The 25,367-nt window shown below is 42.2% G+C and overlaps 1 protein-coding gene across 1 annotated transcript in view; it reads right to left on the bottom strand.

The window, feature by feature from the left end:
• sntb1 (syntrophin, basic 1) overlaps positions 1-20,869 on the bottom strand; it is a 37,787-nt gene extending 16,918 nt beyond the window's left edge. Inside the window, exons 1-2 of the mRNA XM_035164457.2 lie at positions 19,926-20,869; positions 7,150-7,393 (exon numbers count right to left, since the gene is read on the bottom strand). Coding sequence (XP_035020348.2) covers positions 7,150-7,393; positions 19,926-20,478 — 797 coding nt within the window. The 5' untranslated portion in view covers positions 20,479-20,869. The remainder of the gene's footprint in view (positions 1-7,149; positions 7,394-19,925) is intronic.
• Between the last annotated feature and the right edge of the window lie 4,498 nt (positions 20,870-25,367).

The raw sequence follows: 25,367 nt of genomic DNA, 5'->3' as shown, positions 1-25,367 counted from the left end.
TAACCTCTCCGTTATCACTGAGGGGCTCTGAAACTTCTGCAGTTCTGCATTTCCTTTTCGAATATTGAAAATGTATCACAAGCCTCGTCAGGTCGACCCAATTTGACTCAGTGTAGTCTCAACTCACAGAGAAGCCAAACGTTTGGCTCTGAGAGGCACTCGTTTGTCTCGCCCGCCTAAGAAAGGGAACGTGGTCAGAGCGACGCAATGAAGAGCACCGGAAATCAATGCATCCTCTGTGGGCCATTTGACACAATGCAGTCTCCCACTGAATTTCCATAACTAATCTGCTTATATCATATGGGAGAATTTGTAGCCTCGAGGGAAATGCATTTAGGATGCTCCCCGTCTCACTGAATGGCTCTTTGATTGTGCACGCAATGAATATGAATTTTAAGAAGCTACATGTGGCAGCCGTTACAGAGCATAATGCAGCGTGTGGATGTCTTTTATTGTAGCGTCAATACAGTCGGCGTCGGATGGTGTGGAGTAAAACCACAAGAAAAATACTGCAAACAGGTACGTCAAAGAAAAGGTTAGATGTCCTCTGTCCTTTTTGGAGGAAGCAGAAACAAACCACATTATAATTAACTTTGACACACACCATTAATTATAACTGACTCAGAGGCTTAGACCCTGTCCACACGAATGTGGATATTTTGCTAACTTAACTTTTTCCTCTGCGTATGAGCCACTCATCCACACACAAACAGTATTTTAAGCCACTAGAACAGAGGTTTTTATGCAGATTTTCAAAACTCTGGTTCCTGTGTATTCGATGTACATTTTAAACACAGCAATTGGAAAACGACGATGTCACAGCTCACTTTGCACATGCCTGCAAGCATGTGACTGAAACAACAACAAGCTCAACCAATAAGTTCACTGAGCATGCTCACAATGTTCATCTCTGGTATTTGACGCATCGCTGGTGTTGACTTTATCGCCACCTACTGGCCCCGCAAGCTTTTCGGAGCATTGTAGTCGTTTTTGCTTTCTCATCTGGACGGAATAAGAACTATCTAAAAAGAAAACTATCCTCAGTATTGTAGACGGCTTTGAGGACAAGACACGATAAACCAATCTTCCATGTGTGCCTCGTGCTGAGATTTGTAAACTCCACCGTTTGTCATCATTTGTTAAAGGTGAGGCAGAATGTAGACTTGTTAAGTTTTTAATCTCATATCAGCAGGAGGTTGCTGTAAAACCTGCTGCAGGGAGCACCCAGGGCAATTTTGTGGGAATGAAGATTGAATTTCAACTCACGACGTGAATGGAAATGAATTCCTGATCCGGTGAGTGTGTACCACCGACTCTGAAACACTCTCATGTGTGTTAGCGTCCCTCCGGTGTCCAGGTGGTCCTGGTGTTTAAAAATAAAGAAACCACTCTAAACCCAGCGTGGTTTCAGTTTTGCAAACATGCAACTTTCTTTATTCACACACGCACGCACACAGACTCTGGGGACCAGGAAAAGCCCCAGATTGTGATGAATCTGCTCTTCCGTAAACCCTCAGAGGCCCGAGAGAGCGTCTAGATCAGCTCCAGGTGTGTTGCTCTGTTCTTGTTACTGGGTTAAAAATAGAAGTGGTGCCCGAAAAAGGCGAGTTCATTAAAGACAGGCCGGGGAAGGGGCACGAGGGGAGGACCGGGGGAGACTCCAGGACCAGAGGTTTGTTTGGTAGAGGAGGACGGTGTCAGTCTGACTCCCACAAGTTATATAAGACTTTTTCTGCCATTTTCTGGAGCGACTTTGAGGCCAAGTTCTCTCGTGTCTCACATACATGACACAGGAACGTGGGAACATACAGGGGATCAGTGGGAGAACAGCTCACGGACCGGATGAGGTGGATTTGAGTGTCGTCTGGTCCTGCGAGCTTGAAGATTAGTCTCAAACTTCATCAAAGCACAGTTGTCCTCACAGGATTATCTCCGCATACACAGCAAATATGTATTCATGCTCGCCAGCTCTGTTCCAGCATACAGATGTGCACTAATTGTTCTCTAAATATTCATTTACAAACTCTTTATGCATACATGTCGGTTTGATGAAAGAAAGCGTTTAACTTTAAAAACAATAACACAAGATACAACACTGCAGGAAGTCTCATCTTTCATAAAAGAAAACCAATTAAATATATAAAAACGTAAAAAAATATATATATAATCAGAAATAAGCTATTAAATGAGTTTCACAAAAAAGAAAATACAACGCAGACAGACTCCAACCAGAACAGTTTTTACGTCTTTTTCAATCGAGTCTTGACTCAAAACAAAACTGACGTCTGGTCTCAAATCTTTAAATGTTAATAAGAGAAATGCAAGTCGGCTGCAAGTCTGACAAGTGTTTTGAGTTTTGATTTGAAATGATTTGACATTTAAACATTTTTCCCTGAAAGTTGCGTGATGCCATTTTTTAAAGTAGCTGAGTCCATTCAAAGCAAAGGCCTAATAATTAAATATTCAAGGTATGTGGCCATGCTCGGCCCGTGTGTTGCTGTATTATTTATGTGTTGTACTGTTCTGGGATTTTAAACATACAACAGCTTAACGTTGGGACTCTCGTACTGCATAAAACTCACAGATTGACGTACCCTGACTTTGCAAAAATGGAAAATTGGAAAATGTCCAGAGTTTGCCTTTCACCTATGAAGAATGTGTGTGTTGGAGACTGTCTGGGTTCAGACGTGTTCAGTGGGCGGCACCCAAGTAAAACATGCCAGAGGCAGGATATGACGTGTAAATTGTGTTGCTGTTGAAATCACACTTTTCAACACTGGAGTCGGCCCTTGTCCCCAAAAGCTCTCCAATCTCATTGTCTTTCCAAGTTGATATCTTCGTCAGCATCTCTTGCATATATGGCACCTATTTTTTAATTCTGAGATATTTGTGTGTCACATGTTAGAAATGTCATCAACACGCCCACTCGCTCACTGAGTTTTCTGGAACGTTTTTTTGCTGTATTCTCACATGGGCCTACTCAAACAATTTGCTGACATTTTACAAGGGGCCTGGCAGGAAACATTCTGGAAAATGTCAGGAACAACTGACTCAGAGGTTTGTGTTCTCTCATACAGTCCCTCAGTAAAATGTCGGCACTTCTGAAAGCAGCACAAGAAACTGGGCTGAACAAAAACTAAATAATGATAAATCAATAATGGAAATAATCCTGACTTGGAGCCCTAAATCCTAATTGTTGTTACCCCTACACACCCATGTTTTCTCAAATGTGAAGTCTCTAAATCCAAGCAGAGATAATCCCGTTACCATCATGGGGGTTGTTGCTTTTCAAACTTCACAAAGCTTCGTCAAGGTCCAGTAAAAACATTTTACAGCTGTTTTAACAGGTTGGGTAAAACTCCTAATCCTAATCTCTTCACCACAAGTGATAAGGATGTTGCACATTTTTGTATTTGTCATGAATTTGACAGAAAGCTGCACTTTGTCCTCACATGTTCAGGTGACAAAAATAATTTCTTCTCTACTCTCATCTTTTCTCCTCGTGTGTTCCACATCGTTCTATCCTCTCAGGCTTGAACCCACTTTAAACAACATCTGCTGAAATGAAAACAGAAACCCTCAGAGAGATGCTACATTGCGCTGAGTCTGGTAAAGAAAAAAAAAAAGAGGAAGCAGGATTTCGCTGTCACTTAACATAGAGCTTTTCAAACCAATTCGGCTCTGAAACCTCAAAATAAGAAAAACAGAAAGTAGGTTTCATGTTTCCCTGCAATATTTAACTTTCTGTGACCATATGATCTGGACATGGATTAAACACAGTGAACCAAATTCAACATTGGGTGTCCCATTCAAACATTTACTAAATATTTGCTCGTGAGTCAAAGCGGAATTTGTCCTGGCTGCAAGGAACTTCATAAAAAAACAGCTTGTCAAGGTCAATTTAGCAGAGGACTGTGTGCTTGTGTGCGTGTGTGTGTGTGTGTGTGTGTGTGTGTGTGTGTGTGTGTGTGTGTGTGTGTGTGTGTGTGTGTGTGTGTTTCCGCCCTAGGGCTTTATCAAACCACAAAGCAGTCTGTTATCTGTGTGAAGCAAAAACTCACCATGTCATCAGATGAGACTTCTTGTAAAAGTGAAGGACCCATAAAGTCAAGTTATGGTAAATAAAGTCAATGTTCAACACTATCGTGCTCTTTAATCCGTAATCTAAGATTTGTACATGTACAGGTCAATGCCTCACTGAGCATTTTGAAAGTTATGATCACATTTTATTGCCGATTTTGTGTCAATTGTACAGATTCATATCTCTGAACAACTGACTCCGGTCATGTCCTCACAAACTTCTGTAAAAACCTGTAAATGTCCTTTTTTTAAACAAACTGACCTCATCGGATCATATTTCAAAAGCTGTTTCCACCAAGAACCTTTCCATTATTTTTCAGTTCAAGATTCTCATAAATGGAGCTTGAAGTTGGATTCACAGACGACAGTAAGTCCGTCTTGTGACGTCACTTGTGGCAGAAGCTGAATTACCAGCCTGGAAAACATGGCAACTGTCCCCAGGGCCTCAGGGCCTCGGCTTCACTGGAAATGATTCTGGGCTTATGTAATCAACTTCAACTACGTTTGGGAATCAGCTGACGTGATGAGGATCTTGAGGTGGGCTCTTTTTTTATTGTCCGACCTGCATTGTGTCAAAATCTAGCTTAAGCCTGGTTCTGTTCAGCACATCTATAACATACCCATTAAAATGATGTGTGTTATTTGTTTCGTTCATACACAAAGAGACGTCTAAAGTTGACAGTTTGTTTTCCTGTCACCTGGCAACCAGCGAAGAGCTGGGCAGATACACATACTGTTGAAGTTGAAGAAATAGTTTCAGCGCGGAACTCCCTCTAAACCTCGTCTGCTTACATTGTATAAATAAATGAGATAAATTGTTTTAGTAAAGGAGCATTACCACAGACTGTATAAACAAATGAGAACTTAGTAGTATGGATATAGCCTCAGCTAACAGCCTCCAAGCACCACCTGCATAGTTGAGCCACATACATGTGTGAAGGGTGTTGATATTCTCGTCAAACTCTAAGCGAGCCCAGGGTCATGTTTTAAAACAGTAGATGACTATTGTACACAGGGGGTCCTACGTGGGGGGGCTCAGGAGCTACTTTTTGCCTTGAGCCCCCCCATCAGCTTCATAAAGCCATACTCAATATTTGATGCCCTTTCAAAATAAGTGTGAGCATGGCTTCAGATCATCCACATGAGGAGCCATGAGGAGCCTCAGGCGGAGAAGTTCAGATCTTCTCTGTTGGTGTCTTGCTCCACAAAGACTGTAAACATCGCCAGCGTAGAAATGTGACAATCGCATTTACATCTGTTAAGAGCTATGTACTTTTTAAATGTTTTTTTTCCAGTGGCAAATAAGATACATTTTGCTCGTACAATAACAAGACAACAGAGAACCATCTGCTGTGTCCGTGTAAGATGATCCACGCTTTCATTTTTGTGTTTGTTGTTGTTTGTTTGTGAGTGCTCACGTTTAAATTCTTTCAGTTTCGCCGTCAAACCGTCTAGCACCGTCTGTACAGACACAGAAAGCGGTCACTGTTATCGCTCCACTTTGATGTTCCCTCCATCCTCTGAAGCTTTGAAAGTTGGTGAGGTTCAACTTTCTCCCCCTTCTCAAATCACACACATGCAGCGGGGGACACACATGGGTGGAGGAACAGCGGGCGGAGATACACAGAGAATTGTGGCGAGAGGAAAAAAAACAAAACAATCGAAGGAGATTGATGGGAAGATGATGGAGATAGAGAGGTATTGATTTAGACGGATAAAAGAGAACGCCGGGAACAAGAGATCACAAAAGAAAAGACGTGGAGAAGACAAAAGGAGCAGAAAGACACAAACACACAGACACAAACAAGTGATTGAAAAACAAAACAGAAAGCGGCAAAGACAAAAAGTGGGAAGGGAAACAACACAGTAAGAGGAAAACAGAAGTAGGACAGAAAGCACAAATTCACAGCTTGACACCGAGGAAGTAAAAAGAGTATATCACTTCCTTCCCCCAGTTCTGTTTGATTGGGCCATTGTCATATTACCACCCAATTAACTTGACGACTCCTCCTAACAGACCCCCCCCCCGCTGACTCCGACTTATCTAAGAACTACTTCAAATGTCTGTTTTTAAGAAAAAGTGAAAATGGCTTGAAATTTGTTGTTGTTGATAAAAACACTATTAGCCAATCCCTTCAGGATATCAGAGGAAGCTGCAGACCCACTGTCACTCTGCTGGGGCTGAGGAGAATTAGCTTACCGTGGGTTCAAACCATGTGGTTTGTCACTACGCTCGCCTGACAATTATCAACCCCCATCCTTTTCATATTGGTGGTGTGGTTAAAGTTGAACGGAAATGTGATGAAGCATTTCCTCTGCAGTGGCTGCCACTGTTTCCCATGGTGCATTATTGACTGTACCAAGTGATCGTCCTGAAGGATTGAAACATCGATTGAAACGGACCAGCAAGGATATACACCGATTGTTTTTAAACACACAATCTGGAACTTTGGCAGCTAGGGGCCTCTCATTCAAAACAACAATAAAACCCCTAGTTTGATGATGTCGTGGAGCAGCGTAGGATCATGGGAGTTGATGTCTTCACCACCGTTGCCGATGAAAATCTACCTGACAGGGCGCAAATCGTGTTCATGGATGAGGTGATGTATTAAAGTGATATTCATGGTACGCAGCAAACATCACTGAATAATAAGTCAACTGGCTAACTGGCAAGCAGTTTGTTTTTACTATGTCGTACGTCCTTTGTTCCGGATGTTAAAGCTGAGATGGGCAAAGGTAAAGTGACCACGACGTAATAAATGAAAACATCCCATTACCTTGATTAAAGTTTGGGATTTCTCAGGGTTTGAACATTGTTGAAAATATAATACAACAACCAACAACTTGTTTGGGTTAGATCGTGTGTGTGTGTGTGTGTGTGTGTGTGTGTGTGTGTGTGTGTGTGTGTGTGTGTGTGTGTGTGTTAAGCTAAAGTTCAAGCAGAAATTAGTTAAGCTAAAGGCTATTAGGGTTTGGATTAGTCAGTCTCAGTGAATGGAAGTCAGTGCAATGTCCTTACAATCATAGTTGTGCAGACGTGTGTGTGTGTCTCTTGTGTGTCTCACCTACCTGTTCTCAGGGTCTGGCGTGGTCATTGCTCGGGTTACACAACACATCTTGAGCGGTATGCACCTTCTGTCACCGAGGGGAGACAGGGAGGGCTGGGTGGTGGGGTTCGAAGGGTCGGATGAGGAGGGGGAGGTGATGGGAGGGCTGCCGATGCGGGGAGACTCCGGAGGGGGGGTTTCCCAGCCGATCTCTGACACAGGGGAGCCCTTTTTGACGTACGGCGTTGCCTCGCGCATGTACTTGACTGGGTGGGGAAATAAAGACAAAGGGATTTTCAGTGGATAACAGGGATATGAAAGCAGCAGATTATTTGATTCAAATGTTCTGGAGACATATTGGGGAGGTAGAGGGTGAGTTTTAACCCATCAATTGGCAAAACATAAAGGAATAAAACATCAGATTGTTTTAGGCAAAGAAACACTTTCACACAGTATTTCACAGGATACAAGTTACTGACCCATATACTTATTTAATAGTTTGATAAAATGCTTAAGGAATAACATAACTTTTTATTCTTTAAATATGTATTTCCAAGTGGTATTGTTGGCACTGTCGTCAGACAGATCATTTTCCATTTGACCCAGTTATCATGATAACAGCTCACTCTAGAAAGGCCACCAACATAACATGTACTTAGTATGGATTATAATATAGACAACTAGACCTACATAGTAAGGTCGACTCGAAACCTTAAATATTTCACACACTTATAGATATCATTCCACTAAATATGCCTGAATATAACATTTTTTCATCAAGATCCATGAATTTAGAAAAAACAAAAATCGCACTCTCGCAATGTTAAAGACAGTTAAAACATTTCCTGCATCTGCATTCAAATGGAATGGTTTCTTCCCTGACCCACATCCTTGCATCAAGTTTCATGGAAATTTATTCAACTGTTTTTGTATAATCTTGTCTACAAACAAGCAAACAGACGTGGGTGAAGAGAAAACCAATGAATGAGACAATGAATCACAGATGCTTGTTTGTGGCAGCATTAGCAACGCAACAGCTTACTGTCCAAAGTAAGGAACAACCACAAGAATCCCAGTTTGAACTAGAAACCCAGAGCTTACCACTTTTACGAAAGGTTTTATTACTTTCTTTTCCATTAGAAATAATGTTCACTGAATGATGGTCACGTCCAAGAGGTCATGGTTGGATGAGCCCCAGCAACAACCGCAACAACCGCAACAACCGCAACAAATTCACCATATCAGTGGGCTTGTGGACTATTTAGAAAATGTATAAAGTTTTTACCATCCCTGTCAGTCTCTTTACTGGCCCTGTCTATGTTCCTCATTCGCGGTGCACATGAGAGCATGAGTTCACTCCTTTCTGTCACGCTCTGTGTCTTCTTCACCTCCTCCGACATCAGAGCCATTGTTGTTTTGTCGGGTAGAGTTTCCGCAGTTACTCCATCGACTTCCATTCCAACACCACCTGGGGAAAGCTACCGGGGAAAAATAATTCCCCAACGCTCCTGTGGTTTAGGTTGCACAATGGCAGATGCTCTTCCTTTGTGCTGTAAACTGAACCTTATGTATTTACCTCATAATGAGTTAAACCCAACAATTGTTTTTGTCACTTGAAGTTTTAAGGAAAAGCCAACTGTACAAAATGAAAACGAGTCTCTTGCTGGAGCTGGCTCTATTTTTACATCATTTAACAGGGGTTAATTAAAATTTGAGTAGAATCTAAGATGAACCTTGTGGCCATTTTTTGATGTAAAGTGTATCGGAGCAGTTACAAGTAAAACTGTGCGTGGCTGTTTTGAAGTTGTTGTACTTTGTTGCTTCAGGTCAGAGGAAGGATGCGTGTGCAACACAGTGGTTCAGATACATGGCAGACATGGAAGCTGTTTAATTATACTGCCCCTGAGGCATTTACAAGGTATCAGACTTACACAGTGCTGCAGACAGAGAAATAATTCTCTGCTACAGTTTTTCTTATTAATGCCGCTTGAACTCACAAAAGGACTCCGGTCCACTGGTTTGCACGAAAGGGTGAGTTGATTTCCATTTAAGGAAACATAAGTCTTTATGTTATAGTCAAATTAATTTGTTATTCCATCACTGAATATGCAAATGAAGCCATCGGCCTTCTCCTCTGCCAGTTTGAAATGATCACAGCAAATGTCAAAGCGCCAAAGGCCATAACAGACTCGGATGGGCTCTTCACTTCGGCTAATGTCGTAAAATGTAAGTATTCTTTCTGATAATTCAAACCTCGTCTCTGCTGCTACCGGCAAGCAGCAAGAAAAAGAAAGTCACAGCACCGATATTTTTCGAGATGCGGTCACAACTCAAGCTGCCGGGCCCACCTGAGAAACTTTCCAAAGCAGTAAAAACAAAAAGCTCTACTTGTAAAAGTCAAACTCTGAGTCACTGGAGGCTTTAGAACTATTTTTAGATCCCACCTGCTTTTAGGTTTGAGAGGGGGAGAAGAAAAGGGAAGTCAGGACACATGTTTCAATGAAAGACAGAAATTGAGAGGCAGAGATAAAGGGGGCGCTTAGCACACTCTCTCTGTCCTGAGCGTTCTGAATCCCTGGTATGCCCTGGATGTGTAATTGGCATATCCCACTGTACGAGCCGCGTATAATTGGCATATGGCTGGTGGCATTTGTAATCCAGCATGTGAGTTATTCTTGGGAGAAGACACTATGGGCCCCTGTGAGATGGTGTAACAAGCCTAACCGCCAACCTGTAGAGAAGAGATGACAGACTGACACATAACAAAGAGGAAGAGACGGGGGTGATGTCCTCATTGGACCCACAGAGACGATGTGATCCTATTGCACAGCAGAACAACCCACTAAGTCATGTCAAATTAAAGGAGGGAGAAATGGCTGAAAGATTCTGTTTAGATTTAGGTCAGAAGGAAAAACACATTGTCGACGGAGAAAAGGTCTTCGACACAACACTGGTGACTCCCACGTTTGTGTGTAGTATGTTCTGTCAGGGAGATCTGGTCTTAGACATATTCCCTCTTGCTTCCAATCGCACCAGCACTCAAGTTGGGCGCTGTTAAGTCCGACAACCCTCTCCTGAGTGTTGGACTCTAATGCCAATCACAGCCACAAAGACTACAGCTCACATGCTCCTTCCGAAAAGTGTCACTGCACGCTGCGCCTCCGAAGCTCCAACGTGAACTGTGATTGGTCAGCAGAGCTGCTTCCGTTTCTGATGCCGGAAGAGATTACCAACATTTTCATGCCTCTGCTCCCTGAGATCCCTCCTGATCAATCAGCTCTTTTCAGACATGAAAAGAAGAGGAACATTTCCCAAACTCATGTGTGAGTAGTGGTGTCTGAGGGTAGAGCTGGCAGAAGGCAAGACGTGACTTATAAATTCCTTCCATGGAAAGCAACGCATTTTTGTTCACAGCACATTGACACCGGTGTCAGCCCTTATTGCCAAAAGCTGTCAAATCTCTTTGTCTTTCCAAGTCTACATCTTCATCGCCGTCTTTTACATATATGACAGGCTCTTCTTCATCCTGAGATATTTAAATTCTTCTAGCTTCACGTCCCTCATGCGTTAGAAACGTCATCAAGACACCTACTCACTCGCTGTGAAGTTTCCTGCTGTACTCTGACACAGACGTTTTCCACATACAAATTTCAGGGAAATGTCCGCACACAGTGACCAAAACAATGTAAATACAGCGACTGCATGGCTCAGCCTCATAATCAGAAAATGAAACAAGATGAATCCTCCACCTTCCCTCCTTATCATAAAGTTAATGAAACCGTGTAAACACAGTCACTGTGGGGATATAATTAAAGCCTGATAAGACCTAATCAGGTACAATACATCCATCTAGTGTTGCAGGGCTGATACCAACAGGAGAAACCAGACGCTGAGCTATAAATCAAAAGCTGCGACTCCCAGGACGCCCATTAACCTCCTGCATTAACAATCAATCTGGCTTTACACTTTACAGAGCCTCACTTATTACCATGAGGAGTGTGGAGTGAACTGAAGAATGAGAACGAGTGAATGGAGAGTGGTACTGGAAAAATACAACAATTAAACAATTCTTATAATTGATTATTCATTCTTAATCAAGCAAAATGCCAAATATTCTCTAGCTTTAGAATAAAAATGTGAGTAAGTTCAAATTTTCTTTGACTTAATTTTAAATTGAAAATATTTGGCTTAAAATTGGTGGTTGCACAAAAATGATTTCTCTTTGTGATAAACTTTTTTAACGCTTTATGGGTTTAACAATTATTTTTTTTAAACATTATTGACAAGTTTAACAATATTGAAAACAATCATTAGTTACAGTCCTACTTTAGGAAATTGACCTTAAACAAGATGAATTTCAAATGTCTCTGTATTGATGTCACCACCACAGTCCACTCACTGAACTGACTAAATTGAAAACACACACAGCTATAATGAAAATATCATGATTAGTAGGCGATATGTTTTCCATTAACATTTACAGAGGCAGCCTGGAAGGAGGAAACATAAACTCATTGACAAGCGTCACTGTGGCCAGAAATAAAACTGTTATAGCTGTAAGTGTTTCCAGTGGAAGGGAAAATAAACGGGGTGGAATCCGTGTGATCATTACACTGGAAGTGTGCAAATGTATGTGCATTTCCCCTGGGTCATGTTTTTATTCCATTACAGCAACAGCACGGCCAACTCTGCACAATAACCTCAATAGCACGATAAGAACTTGCAGAGGAGAGAGCTACTGCTGCTGCTCGAGCCTTCGTTTGCATCCAGGCGTCGAGCTGCGGGTTTTACATAAGTTACACAACAACAAAAAAACGTCCAAATGAGCGGCTGCCCTCCTACAACTGTCTGAGTCTATTTTCCATTTTTCCAGCTCATGCATTAGATAAAGTGAGAGCATGGATACAAACACACAACTAAATCTTTTCTTTACTGTGACTCCCACTCTAAACTTCATTTAGAGGTCATTCTTATAGTAGAGCAGCTGTTCAAGTCCCCAATTAAAATACCATTCACTGCCCTTCATGACCTTCAAAAGCTGTTCGCTTATTTAAAATCTGCATGTAACCCTCTATTCACTTCCACTTCCATCCATCCATCCGTCCATCCATCCATCCATCAGATGCACAGTGAACCCAGCAACTTGGGGATTTCAGAATCTTCAACATAACTTCACGTTGAATACACACAAACACACACTTGTTCAGTCATACCCCTGTGTGTTTGTGCAGCACCAACCCCCAATCACACACACACACAGGTTTGTGCTGGTATCCTTATAAGGACTTCACATTGACTTCCATTCAATGTGGACAGCCTAACAAAACTTAATCCTTAACCTGAACCATGACCAATTATTGGAGAACCCTAACCTTAACCGAACCACAATTCACATTTTACCCCTAATCTTCACCTAATAGACCCTTACCTAAACCTAATTATTCTAAACCTTTAAAACTGTAAAAGCATGTTTAAAACAGACCTTTGAAATGTCCTCATTCAGTTCAAACATGCTCAGAATAGTCCTTACAGAGATATATGTACGAGTACACACACACATCAGACGTAATACTGTATCAGCCTTGTGTCTTTTTCACTTCATGGTCTTAACAATAATTAATAAGGTCTGAGGTCATTGGACTTTATCCTCTGAATTTGTATTTGTGAAAGATTATGAGGTTTAACATATTCAGAAGTTGGAAAGAGACCAGACGAGGGTAAAGAGGCAGAACAGTAGAAAAAAGGCTGCTCTGATTGCAGAATGAATACTTCCGCTCTTGCACTGGTACCTGGGTACTTTACAAATCCAGCCTCAGGGCTTCTTTTTGTTGGGTTTGGACCAATGTCTCAGAGAGTTCAAATATCATCTTAACTGAACAGTGAACAGGAAGTAAGATGGTGCTGATCTTTGAACTTCATGTCAAACAGTTACCAACTGGCACACATCTAAGAAGAGGCAGAGAAATGAGCTGACAGGGAATTAGTTTGACAGGTCTCTTATATAAAGTACTGAAGATAATAATAAATAGATGTAGCTGAAAATGGAGCCATGATTATGTGAATGTGGGAATTATGTGTGGTTAAATAGGTGCTATTAAAAACACATTTCAGGGGATTATTTGCCAAATACTATGTTTGCATTTACTGTATATTGACATGTGACATTTCCATTACACTAAGCAATAACCCAAATATTACAGACCAAAGAACCTCATTAATATGTTAGTCCAGGGAAATCAGGGAGACATTGTTTAAAAAAAAAAATGCCAAAGAATATTAAACGGTAAATCTGTCGCCATGAGAACGCAAAGCTTGACAGAAGCATTTAAATGGGGTGGGGATTAACACACGGTCAATTCACCAGGTGTCATCAAAAATTGTCCTTTTTTCTTCCCCAGTCATAGCAAAACTTTATCAAAGCAACTTTTCCGAATGTCAGAAGGAGGTTTCCACAAAGAGACTTTTTGCAAAGACAAAATGCTAAAAGATTAAAAAGCACGGTACCCATCTTCATGATCATCAGACATTAAACCTCAGGGCTGCGTGTTACATGTTCTATCAACGGCATCAGAAACCACAGAACGTGGGAGCAGATGGCAGGTTTTTTTTCACAGAAAGCGTCCACAGAAATTGGTGAAGCGACATAACAGCCGTCATATTTTGGGTCATCTGTGGTCACCCTGTTTAATATTTCCTCAGTTTCCTAATTGGACTGTGTAACTGAAGCGTTCAGAACAGTTCAGTCTCATGATTCCCATCACAAGAAACAAATGGAACAAAACAAACACGATGATTACACCTGGAGGGGAATGGAGGTTTTTTTGTCTTCCTCAAACAAAGCTGACAGGAAAAACAGATGAGCCTCGGCTTTTGTTTTCGGCTGTATAAACATCCACAGAGGAGGCGAACGAATGATTCATTCTATTATCTCCACCACAACAATCGCTGCTGCAACTCCACGCATTGTTATAATCATCGCCATCATCCACTCTGAGTCAGACTCTGCAGACAGTGGCGGAGGAGATGATGAGCTCCTCTAATGACATAAACAGTCAGCTGGTAGACACATACAGTGGATGATCTGTCTCTCGTACACTGGTCCACATTTTCACTGTAGCAGCAGTCTAGACTGATACAGAGTACACCTGAATATACCTATAAATATACTCAAGTCGACACATGCTCATACACACACACACACACACACACACACACACACACACACACACACACACACACACACACACACACACACACACACACACACACACACACACACACACACACACACACACACACACACACACACACACACACACACACACACAGAGCCATCCAGATGTCAGGTGATGAGAGGTATGGCTTGTTAAGGGTTCAACAGGAGAGCTGAGTCATTTCCTGTCTGCTGTAGTTTGGCAGATGTTCTTCTTTTTTTTCCATTATTGATTTCTTCTTCTCTGTGGCTGCCCTGAAACACATCTGGTGTCAAATCTCCCCTTGTACTCCAAATTCCAACCTGCACTATCTACGTCAAAGATTTCACATTTATCAATTCTAGATAAAAGCTTTTCCATCATTTCAATATGGGTCCTGAGATTGATATGAATTCACAAAGATGAGCAGCCCCGACTAGGCATGGCAGGTCTTTCAAGTTTTGGATTTCTCCATATTTATGTGTTCGTGCTTTGGGCTGTAGTGTGATCAATACTCTGCATCTAAAGAGTTTGGACTGTATTTCTTATTAACCTTCCAGAAACCGAAAAAAACGTGGAGAGTAGAAGCTTGTTTGTCTCTAAGCTGTAAATGTTAACAAATCCAACTAGCTTACAACCTACAGTAGTATTAGCCTTTTCCCTTACTACTCATTAGACCAAGGACATACCTACAATATGTTATTTTGTGGGGTTCAGTCTTTAAGCGTGATAGACATTACTGCTCCCCAAAAGTGAAGCCAATGTGTCTCAATCGCCATCTGCTGGCTAGCTGCAGTATAGGTCATAAATCTCGCCTCCTCCATGTTAGTGGATGGAAAAAAGTCATAGTATAGATCAGATACGTTTTTCTCAAAGATGGTTTCTGGCGTTTACAGTAATTTTTTTATCACACTGAGGTATGTTCAAGTGCTAATAATTTTTTTATTATTTAAAGTTATAGGAATAGGTTGAAACGTTATGATTGACCGCTGAGACTTGCTCACGATTGGTCGAGCATGTGCATCGTTAGAAATGGTTGCTGCAGCTCCAGCTCCATAGCTACGGCACAGACTCTGGCTCCTAATAGTGGGAGGAAGTGGAGATGTGTCATACCTCTGTGGAGGCAGAATATTGGGTTTTCCAAGAAAATTTGACACATGATAGTGTTTTGTTGAAATGAAAGACAAGCCAGTGTTCCTAGTTTGTAAGGATGTGGTTGAATTACAACTGTAAACATGAGTTTGACAAGCAGAATTTACCAGACCACATTCTGACAGAGACAATGTTACTGTATGTAAGCAAGTTTTGTGGCGAAGCGAGCTCATTACGAAGATGCTGAAACCTCATTCAGGAAAATTTGTAAAGGAGGCTTGTTCCTACTGTAAAGCTGGTGAAGCTGGTAACAGTCAAGTTCTTTCAGAGTGTCAGTTTGTCACAAAGAGCTGTGAGGGAGCAGATTACTAATATGGTACACAATACTGAAAAAACACCGAAGGACAAGATGTTTCCTGTTTTTTTCCCTCTGTCCTGTAATGAAACAACAGACATAACAAACACAGCCCAACTAGACATTTCTGCGCGTATAGGACTGCTGCCGAATTTGATATGAGGAAGGCTGTGGCAGGGGGAGACTGGAAAGGGATGACACTGCATTTCCCTACTCTGCAAGAACAAAATACTTTCTATGACATGTGGATATACTGGTGAGTTTACAGGAATCTGGTGAGAGGTTTCAACTAATAAGGAGTAAACAAAAGGGACTGAATATATGGTTTAAATTTAATGTAAAACCAGCTGATGTCCCTGAAAAACTAGAAAACAAAATAACTGAGCTGCAAAGCAACAACAAGCTCCCTCTGCTCCAGTTCTATTAACTGTAATTATGTCCTAAGGATTTCCCCATCCTGTGGAGACATGCACTGAAGTTTGCATGACGACCTGCTGAGATGTTCTTTTTTAAAACAGACTTTTGCAAAGACTCGGTTCTACTCGAGGCAAGAAGCATCATCATCACTACCATCTTACATCAGACCCATTGCCGAAGAGAAGCAGTTCCAGTGATGTTATGCATTAACTCTTGATGGGTTATGGACGTGCCTGAAGCTTGGTGTATAATCGTCATAACGACAACAATCACAGTTTCATGTTCAGAAAACACAACATAGCCAGCTTTTATGCTAACATTTCATGCTACCTATCAATAAAAAGCTAAAGAGAAATACACAGGTAATAATATTGACAAAACCAAATGAACACACACCAGGTTAGCCAGTTGCCTCTGCTTTCACATTAACGTGATTTAATTCGCCAACACCACTGTTTGTTTGGAGATGATACGATTGGCTGGTGCCTCTATTGTCGCATAAAAAGTTCAGCTCTTCTCAACTTCTGCCGTATGCATCGCGAGCAACGCAAAGGGACCACAATACACTTCTGCAACACATGACACTTTTCAAAGTGGATGAACAGCGTTTCAGTTGACGCATCCAATGCCGACGTGTGAGTCCAGCGATTAGTTTCCAGCAGCAAAAGTACAGACGGACATAATAGTCAAATTAAGATGGCTGAATTCTTCTAATCAATGTAGTAAATACTGTTATTTTGCTGATGTCCTCAGTTACACGTGGCATTTATTGCCCTTCTCCCCTCACATGTGGCTCTCCCTGAGGTCCTTAACCCTCACTCTTGTTGAGGGTTAAGGACAGAGGATGTCGCACCTTGCAGTATTCTGACCCTGTGAGACAAAAGTGTTATTTGTGAATAAGAGCTATAGAAATACAATTTGATTGATTGGTTCAATTCTATTCTGGTGACTCAGGGTCCTGGTCCTGTACATGTCATGGCTTGCTGTGAGAACAGAGGCATGATAAAGTAATTAGTAACACCAAGTTGTCTTTGCTCACCTAACAATCTTTAGAGTGAATTTACAAGAGTGAAGTTACAAGAGTGAAGTTACAGTGCGCTGTACCGGTTCAATTGGCTATTTTCAGTACAAGTACAATCTTGTAACCAAGTGTTTGTTGCTTATCATTAGTTCGTAATTGAAGGCATTTGTCATACGTTACAAATCTTTCACTGGACCACCATGCTGGCACTGGCTGTGGTTGCCATGCAGGAGCTTTGTGTCACAGCTGCAGAGGCTTGATCGAACCTCAAAAGGGAATTTACATGTGGCTTGTCAGACGGCACAAAGAGCCACTGAACACAACCACAGAGTGTGCACCTCTGACATGAGAGCTCGAACCCCAGAGCTTTGTTTGGAGAACGTTTCTTCTTTACCAGAGTGTCAATTTGTTGCCCTCTTACAGCCTGCATCAAGTGGGAGTGAGTGGTCCACATATATCTTAGCTGACTCCGTCCACCATCCTCCTAATGAGACACACTTACCAAACACACGAAAGATACAGTGCACACGTCCTCTCCCAAGAGACGTGTACTATCTCCTAACAGTTGAGATGTTTCCTCCTGATCTCACTCCTCATGTAACACAGTCTGCTTCTCTCACTTCTTAGACGGTGACGCACATTCAGAAATAAATGCTTTTTTAGGCTTTACATCTCACTGCTCACATCTTTTTACTTGAACGTTTACGTGCTTGGTCACATGTTAAGTACCTTTCACACTGAGCAGAGAAAATGCACCTTAATGTAATTTTATCTTCTGCCTCTTTCTTTCACTGCTTTCCCAAATGCAGATAGTTGAGGGTGAAATACTGTGTAACCCCGACAGTCACCTGCACTGTCACCTGTATATCAGCCTTTTAGCCTCCCTTGTTAGCTCTCCCTCTAGTTCCGTCTCTTTCTGCTGCATCTCTCCCCTTCTCACCATTAAGACCAGTAAATTCACATTTCAGCTCCAACCCCCTCCCTTTTCTTTCTCTCTCTCCTCAATAGGGCCCGGTCCCTGCCTTCTCTCCTTCTGTCTTATCTTGGTAAGTTTACAGCTGGGACCTGCTTTCCTCTCTGCAGTGTAGCCTCTGTACCCCCCCAGGAACGCTCATCACCATGTATTTATGTGTGTGTGTGTGTGTGTGTGTGTGTGTGTGTGTGTGTGTGTGGTGGTGTGTGGGTGTGGAGAGAGAGAGACTTTGTTCTTTGTACAATCTTGGGTGCAAAAGTCCTCTCAGAAACAGGAAAAAATCAGAAGTGGACACAATTTCCAGTATGTGAAAGTGTGTGTGTGTGTGAGACATTATGACGTTGTGAGGTCCTCAAAATTAAATTGGCTTTTTCAGGGTTAACACTTGGTTTTAGGGTTAGGTTAGAATTAGGTTTAGGTTAGGGTTAGGGTTAGGGTAAGGGTAAGGGTGAGGGTAAGGCATTTAGTTGTGATGGTTCAGGTTAGGGTGAGGGGCTAGGGAATGCATTACGTCAATGAGTGTCCTCACAACTATAGAGAGACGGGCATGTGTGTGTGTGGGTGTGTGTGGGTGTGTTTGTGTGTGTGGGTGTGGGTGTGGGTGTGGGTGTGTTTGTGTGTGTGTTTGTGGGTGTGGGTGTGTTTGTGCCTGTCAATGTGTGTGCGTGGTTGCATGTGTGCAAATGATGCTCAGACATCACAGTGGAATCTGCCCTCTGCCATCAGCCTAATTGTCATCCTCACTTTTGGCAAAAAACATCTTCAAAACACCAACTTTGCTGCACTGCTCCTTGGGTGTGAGTTGAGAGCTCTTTCTTGGAGAAGTGCACCAGGAGGTAAAGGGAGACAACATTAGTTTGATCTCGCTTGTTTCTCCCATGGCACCTCTGGCTGAATAATAACTGTTTTCCTTAGAAATCCAAACTGTTCTTTTGAACCAAAAGCTCCAGTCAGCCTCCTTTTTTCCCCACTAGGGCACAAAGCGAGTGCGTCCCCACGGCAAAGTCACATTACATATACACACTTTAAATACAGCCTCCTCCCTTCTTCTGCTGGAAATGAAATACTTTTGCTGAGATGCCAGAAAAAAAGTGTCAATTCTTCTTTCACTTTGGTTCCCTGAGAGATAGCGAGGCTGTATGGCAACCACCAACTTTGTAGCTTAATAAGAAAAAAATGTTCAAGAAATGAGATATGAATAGAAAAGAAACTGATGGAAGAAAAATAATGCCACCTCTCCTTTTGACTAGAGGGCCGATGGGAGGAGGTGGGATGTATCGGTCGCATGTAGCCTGCGCTTTCTAGCTTTTCCAGGATTACCAACCCTGGCTTTAACATCCAAACATCTGATGATCTGAACTTAACAAGATCTACAAGTGTCACGTTGACATTAAACGGTGTTAAAAAGAACCTTGGATATAAAGTCAATATTTGGCCACTTCTGTCAGACAACCACAACCCTGACATATCCACATAGAGGTATGACGCCATTGACAGGTGATGCAAGGAATACAATTGTGGATTTCTATAGGCTTGCTGCAAAAAAATTGAAAATATTACCACTCAACAGAATATATAACATATAGGTAAAGACTTTCTGAGTGACATAATGAACCTTTAACTCCTATCTGCCCAGGTGTGCTCCCTGAAATAAGACCTGTTTGGCTCTAGATGAATGAGAAAAGTTTAGGATTCACACTCCGCTTCTGTCCTCCTCTCACACCCAGTCTCTCCAGCAACATCCTACCTTCCAGAGTCACGTCTTTCCCGGCCCGCTTCAGCGCCTGCACCGCCTCGTCGTGGGTCGCGTCCCGCAGGTTCATGCCGTTCACGGACAGGATGGCGTCCCCGACGTACAGAGCCTGGGTCTGGTCCGTTGCGAGCCCCTTGAAGATCTTACTGATGAGGATGGGCATTTTGTTCTCCTTGCCGCCCTTGATGCTGATCCCCAGCCCGCCGATCTCCTGCTTGCACACCTTGACGCACCGCTTTCGGTTGGCGATCGCCTCGGGCACTCGCTCCGGGAGGTCCGTGAACGCGGTGCGCACGGTCTGGGGGCCGTTGTTGGAGTTGGTGTTGTTGTTGTCCAGGTAGGATCCGTTCGTGACGCCGTTGGAGTTGACATTGTCGCTCACGCCGTCGCCCTCCTCGCAGCTCAGCGTGAGCGCTTCCTCGTTCAAGTTGGCCAAAACTTTGTGCCACTGCTCCCGCACCAACACCTCCACGAATCCACTTTTTGGCACTCCGGAGGAACCCGCGACTACCACCGCCATCTTTGGAGCATTTCTCTCAAATACCATGCGACATGAGTTCCCGGCTCACACACACATACACTCACACTCACACACGCGCACACTTCCACCACGCCGTCTCCGTGGCGCACAGGCTGGACTTTGCCCCTCAGAAGTTTTTCTGCGGGACTTGTCAGGAGGCGTCCCGACCAACCAGCCCCGAGCCCTGTGGGCGCACGCTGCCCTCCGCTCCGCCCGCCTGCAGATCCTATCTGCTGGGTGGAGTTTGCTCCCACCGTCGTCAGCACAGATCCCATCTCCAGATAACTGCGTCTCCCAACATGTCATTTCCACACAACATGCGTGACGTGACGAGTGATGCAGAGGTAAACACCACAGAGAACACAAAAACCAACGTCTTTACTCGAACCCAGAACTTTATCAGTTTCACCTGCACCGTGTTGGATAACATCTATGATTCATACAGTTGTGATGAAACATCCTGCTCTGGGAAGGAAGCGTGTTCAGAGAATAAAAGCATCATGATTGTCAAGTGGTGCACTGCTGTTGGTTGTTTAACCACGTTTGAGCTGCAGAGGAGACAGAAGACTGGACGGTCCCATTAATAAAACACCATTTTAAGGAAATAGACTCAGTAAAATTGTAGGTAAACTGACTTCCCAGGTTTCTAATGTCCACTGGGGCGCACTCGCGTTGTTGAAGTGCGCTCGGCTACGCGCGTAAAGGAATGCGCCTGTGCCGGTTTGGATGTTTCAAAAAGTTGGTGAGAGCTCTGACATGGAAAGACCCCCCCCCCCCCGAGGCTTTACTCTCCATCTCCATTAACAGTAATAATCAAAATATTATTCCAAAGCCCCCCCCCCACACACACACATGCCCTGCCAATCCCACCGGCTCCAGTTCAGCTGTAGTTGTTATAATGAGTGGAGCTGCAGGGGGCCCTGGTGCGCACGTGGACCTGTACCTCACAGAGGATGAGCTCTCTCTCTCTCTCTCTCTCTCTCTCTCTCTCTCTCTCTCTCTCTCTCTCTCTCTCTCTCTCTCTCTCTCTCTGTGTGTGTGTGTGTGTGTCACCAGGATGTGATGATGTCCGGGGGAAGACGTATCTTATCAAGCATCTGTTGTAATTTAAAGGGATAGTTCACCCAAAAATGAAAGTTCACTCATTATCTACTCACCACCACTATGCTGATGGAGGGAGTGGGTTGAAGTTTTTGAGTCCACAAAACACTTTTAGAGTTTCAGGGGTAAACAGCGTTGCAGCCAAATCCAATACAATTGAAGTAAATTGAAAACCCACTTCTTCAAACGTAAAAGAAACAAATCAAATGTAAAAAAACAGCAGCAGTAGTTTTTTATGTATTGTATTTCTTCACTAGTTTTTTTTACGTTTGAAGAAGTGGTCCCCAGTTACTTCTATTGTATCTGATTTGGTTGCAACACTGTTTACCCCTGAAACTCCAAAAGTGTTTTGTGGACTCAAACACTTCCCCCACCCCTCCATCGGCATAGTGGTGAGTAGATAATGAGTGAATTTTCATTTTGGGTGAACTATCCCTTTAACACCACTCAGCTGTCTGCAGTTATATTTTCTCTGAAGAGATTTTCACTTCAGAGCTTCACATCGAGGCAAAGATGCTGCACGAAGATCTGTTAGAAAGGTCGCTCCGCCATCTAGTGGTGATTTGGTAAACTAACGTTTAAAAAAAAAAAGTCCACTGAACTATCGAGACACAAATATTTGTTTTAAATGATTTTGGCTACAAGTAGAATAAAACTATAACAAGAAAATGGTTACAGCCAGGATTGCCCATGGTACTAGACTTTATTGAAATTAAATACAAAAAAAACGATGTATTCATCATGTGAAGAAAAAGTGAATAAAAAGCTTTTGAATTATATAGGTTTTCCTAATGCACTTCTCCCTATATATTTATTTATCTGTTCTTTTTCTATTTAATTTGACTATATTTTAGGTACTGTTTCGTTATTTTACGTTTTCTATTTCGATTGTAAATATCTGTAAAACTGTAAAAACAGAGAGTAATATTGGGATGAAAGATGTAAGAAATGATCTTAAATATGAAAAAGATATAAAGGCATTATCTCGTACCTCATACATATATGATTTTATATATATATGGCCGTGTGTAATTATATATTTGTACAATACAGGAATGTTGCACGATGTATGAGCCAGTCTTCCTCACATTCCCGCCTTCATTCGGATCATTGCTACTGAGCTGCACCAAAGAGGGTATTTATTTATGTTGAGAGAGAAACAGAAATAGTAAGATTATTTTGGTTTAATGAGGTGTGGGAGCCACACTTGATTTGTACTTTCATATGGAAATAGGCTATCAGATCTAATGCACATTCTTTGTTGTGGTAATGACCTTCAGAACAAACATGTAAACAAACAGAGCATGCAATCTTATTAAAGGTGCATATTATTTAAAGCACTTTGATTCAAAATGTGTTTCAATGAGACGGGGAGCAGTAACTGGTAGTTACACACAAACACACAATCATGCATTGGCTTTGTGTTGGTGGTGTGTAAACAGGCTTTCTGGGGTAATTAAGAGAGCGAGGTACCCTGCTCAAGAGCACGTCGGTGCTGGGGCAAGGGGGGATTCACGCTTCCTCGCTACATATTTTTTATATAGAATATGAGAATTAATAAATCGAATGACCCAGTTTCTCTCTGCGTAAAGAAATACAGACTGCAGAACTTTATCAATCTGTATGATGTTCTCCTAGAACAACACAACAGAACATAAATCAAATCATATCAGAAACCACAGTTAGGGGTTTACACTTAAATAGACCTTTGTGAAACAAGTGAGGAACCTCCCCACGTTGCATGTTTTTGAAACTCTGAGACGTTTCTGTCTCCTTTCATTAATTTATGTAATTTTTTTAATATTATCAAACATAATATCATCTCAGTTATGCTGTGATGGCACATTAGGACTCAAAGATAAACCGATAGGTAGAGGTGAGATTTTCTGTCGATGGTTTCGAGCAGCAGTTAATATTGGCAAAAAATGCAAATAGTCTGAAAACACCAGCAAATGTCATATGAGGGTAAAGGGAACAAGAATCTGTAAAGATGGCTGCAGGATGAACAATAGATGTGGCAGATATCTTTACAGTTGAACCATTTCAGGGATTGGGATCAGTTCTGCAGATACATGATGGTGGAAACTGCGGGACGTAGAGGAGATATCTGGATCTGAAACAGCAGAGAAAGAATCAGCTACTATATGAATTAATCACTTTTAATAATGTGAATTATTGCAATGTAAAATGATATCTATGCTATCTTAGCTATGGAGTGTGAGCAACAGGATGATGTCTGCAGTTCACTGTAATTGCTGCTGGCGACAATAATAGTACATATAAACATATAAAACCTTTATACTACTGATCGAAAAACAGTCACAGTTAACATAACTAATGTACTGGTGAGATGGTACCTTAATATTAATGTAAATTCCACCATTTAACCTGATCTGAATACATTGGTGATTCCTCAAAGTCTAGTATTATCAGTTTCTTGCTGATTTAAAATTCAAGAACCCTTATTACGCTTATAAAGTTGTAGACAGAAGAAAGAATATACATGATTCATTTCATTTGAGTGAACACTGAACCATTACTCCTTTTGAAGTCAACTCTACGAAAAAGGAGAAATACTAATCATCGAGTACTACGTAGTACATGCTGTACTTTGCATTCCTGCCTCTGTCCACTCTTCAGTGAACCTCGGCCTCCCGCCTCCTGCTTCTTGTCATTCCTCCTATCTTTTCTCCACCAGATGTCTCCGGTCCTTATTTTTATTCATAAACGTTCCATTCTCTCCAGCTCATCGTCACATTTTCTCCTGTGTATTAACCAGTGTTCTTGTCTCCTTTTTATTCACACACCGCCCAGTTCTTGTTAGTCTGGTTTTGGCTCATGGGTACACTGTGACACACAAAAGCGAAATCAACAAAACAAACAAGAGAAAGTAATTATCGAGAATTCTTAATTAGCTGCTGCATTGTCAACTCAGTTCAATTATTGTCATTAAAGGGCCCATATTGTGTAAAATAAATTTTCTGGGCTTCTACTATCGGTAATGACTTGAAGGGGTCAGTAGGGACCCTCAAAGTATGAAAACAGTCACTCCGCAGACTTTTTCACTCAGTCCATTCTAAGAAATATGTTATTGAAACGTCTCCTTTTGTACTTCCTCCCCCGTATGAGTCATTCGGGATCGCACTCGTCACTCAGCCCCACCCAACCGGTACCAGTCCAGCCTCCTATTGTAACCGATTGTAAATATGTGGCAGGTCTTCTATAGATGTATCCAAACATAACAATGTGACTTTCAGCTGTGTTTACAGCCAGAGATCGTAAATGCGTCAGAATGAGACCGTTGATAGGCCTGGTCGCGTGACCCAATCAGAGGAGGGGCTCAAGAGGCCACGGCGAAAACAGCCCATTCTGTCTGCATCTCCAGAGAGAGGCAGAAGAGAGGACATGGAAATACACATTGCAGCAGTTTTTTCGACTTTAAAACACTGATATATCATCTTAGGGGTACCAATACCTCAAATTAAATCCCAGAAAGGTGTAAAATAAGTCGAATGTCTGGGCTTGCAGACACTTGGATGATGCCACAGGAGCAGTATGGAGGCATTTTATGTTTTTTCTGTTGTTTTATTATGTCTGAAGAAGTGGTCACAATTGACTTCAATTGTTTTGGATGCAGCTGCAATGCTGTTTACCCCTGAAACTCCAAACGTTTTTTCGGGACTCAAACACTTCACCCACCCCTCCATCGGCATAGTGGTGAGTAGATGATGATCGACTTTTCATCTATCAGTGAACTATCCCTTTAAGCAGAAGGGAGGAGTCTGCGTCAGTGGAGGAGGAGCAGTACTGCATCA

Source organism: Hippoglossus stenolepis, chromosome 8 (assembly GCF_022539355.2).
Source record: "Hippoglossus stenolepis isolate QCI-W04-F060 chromosome 8, HSTE1.2, whole genome shotgun sequence".
Taxonomy (NCBI): Eukaryota; Metazoa; Chordata; class Actinopteri; order Pleuronectiformes; family Pleuronectidae; genus Hippoglossus; species Hippoglossus stenolepis.
The sequence above is the reverse complement of the archived record's forward strand: the minus strand, read 5'-3'. Positions and strand labels throughout refer to the sequence as shown.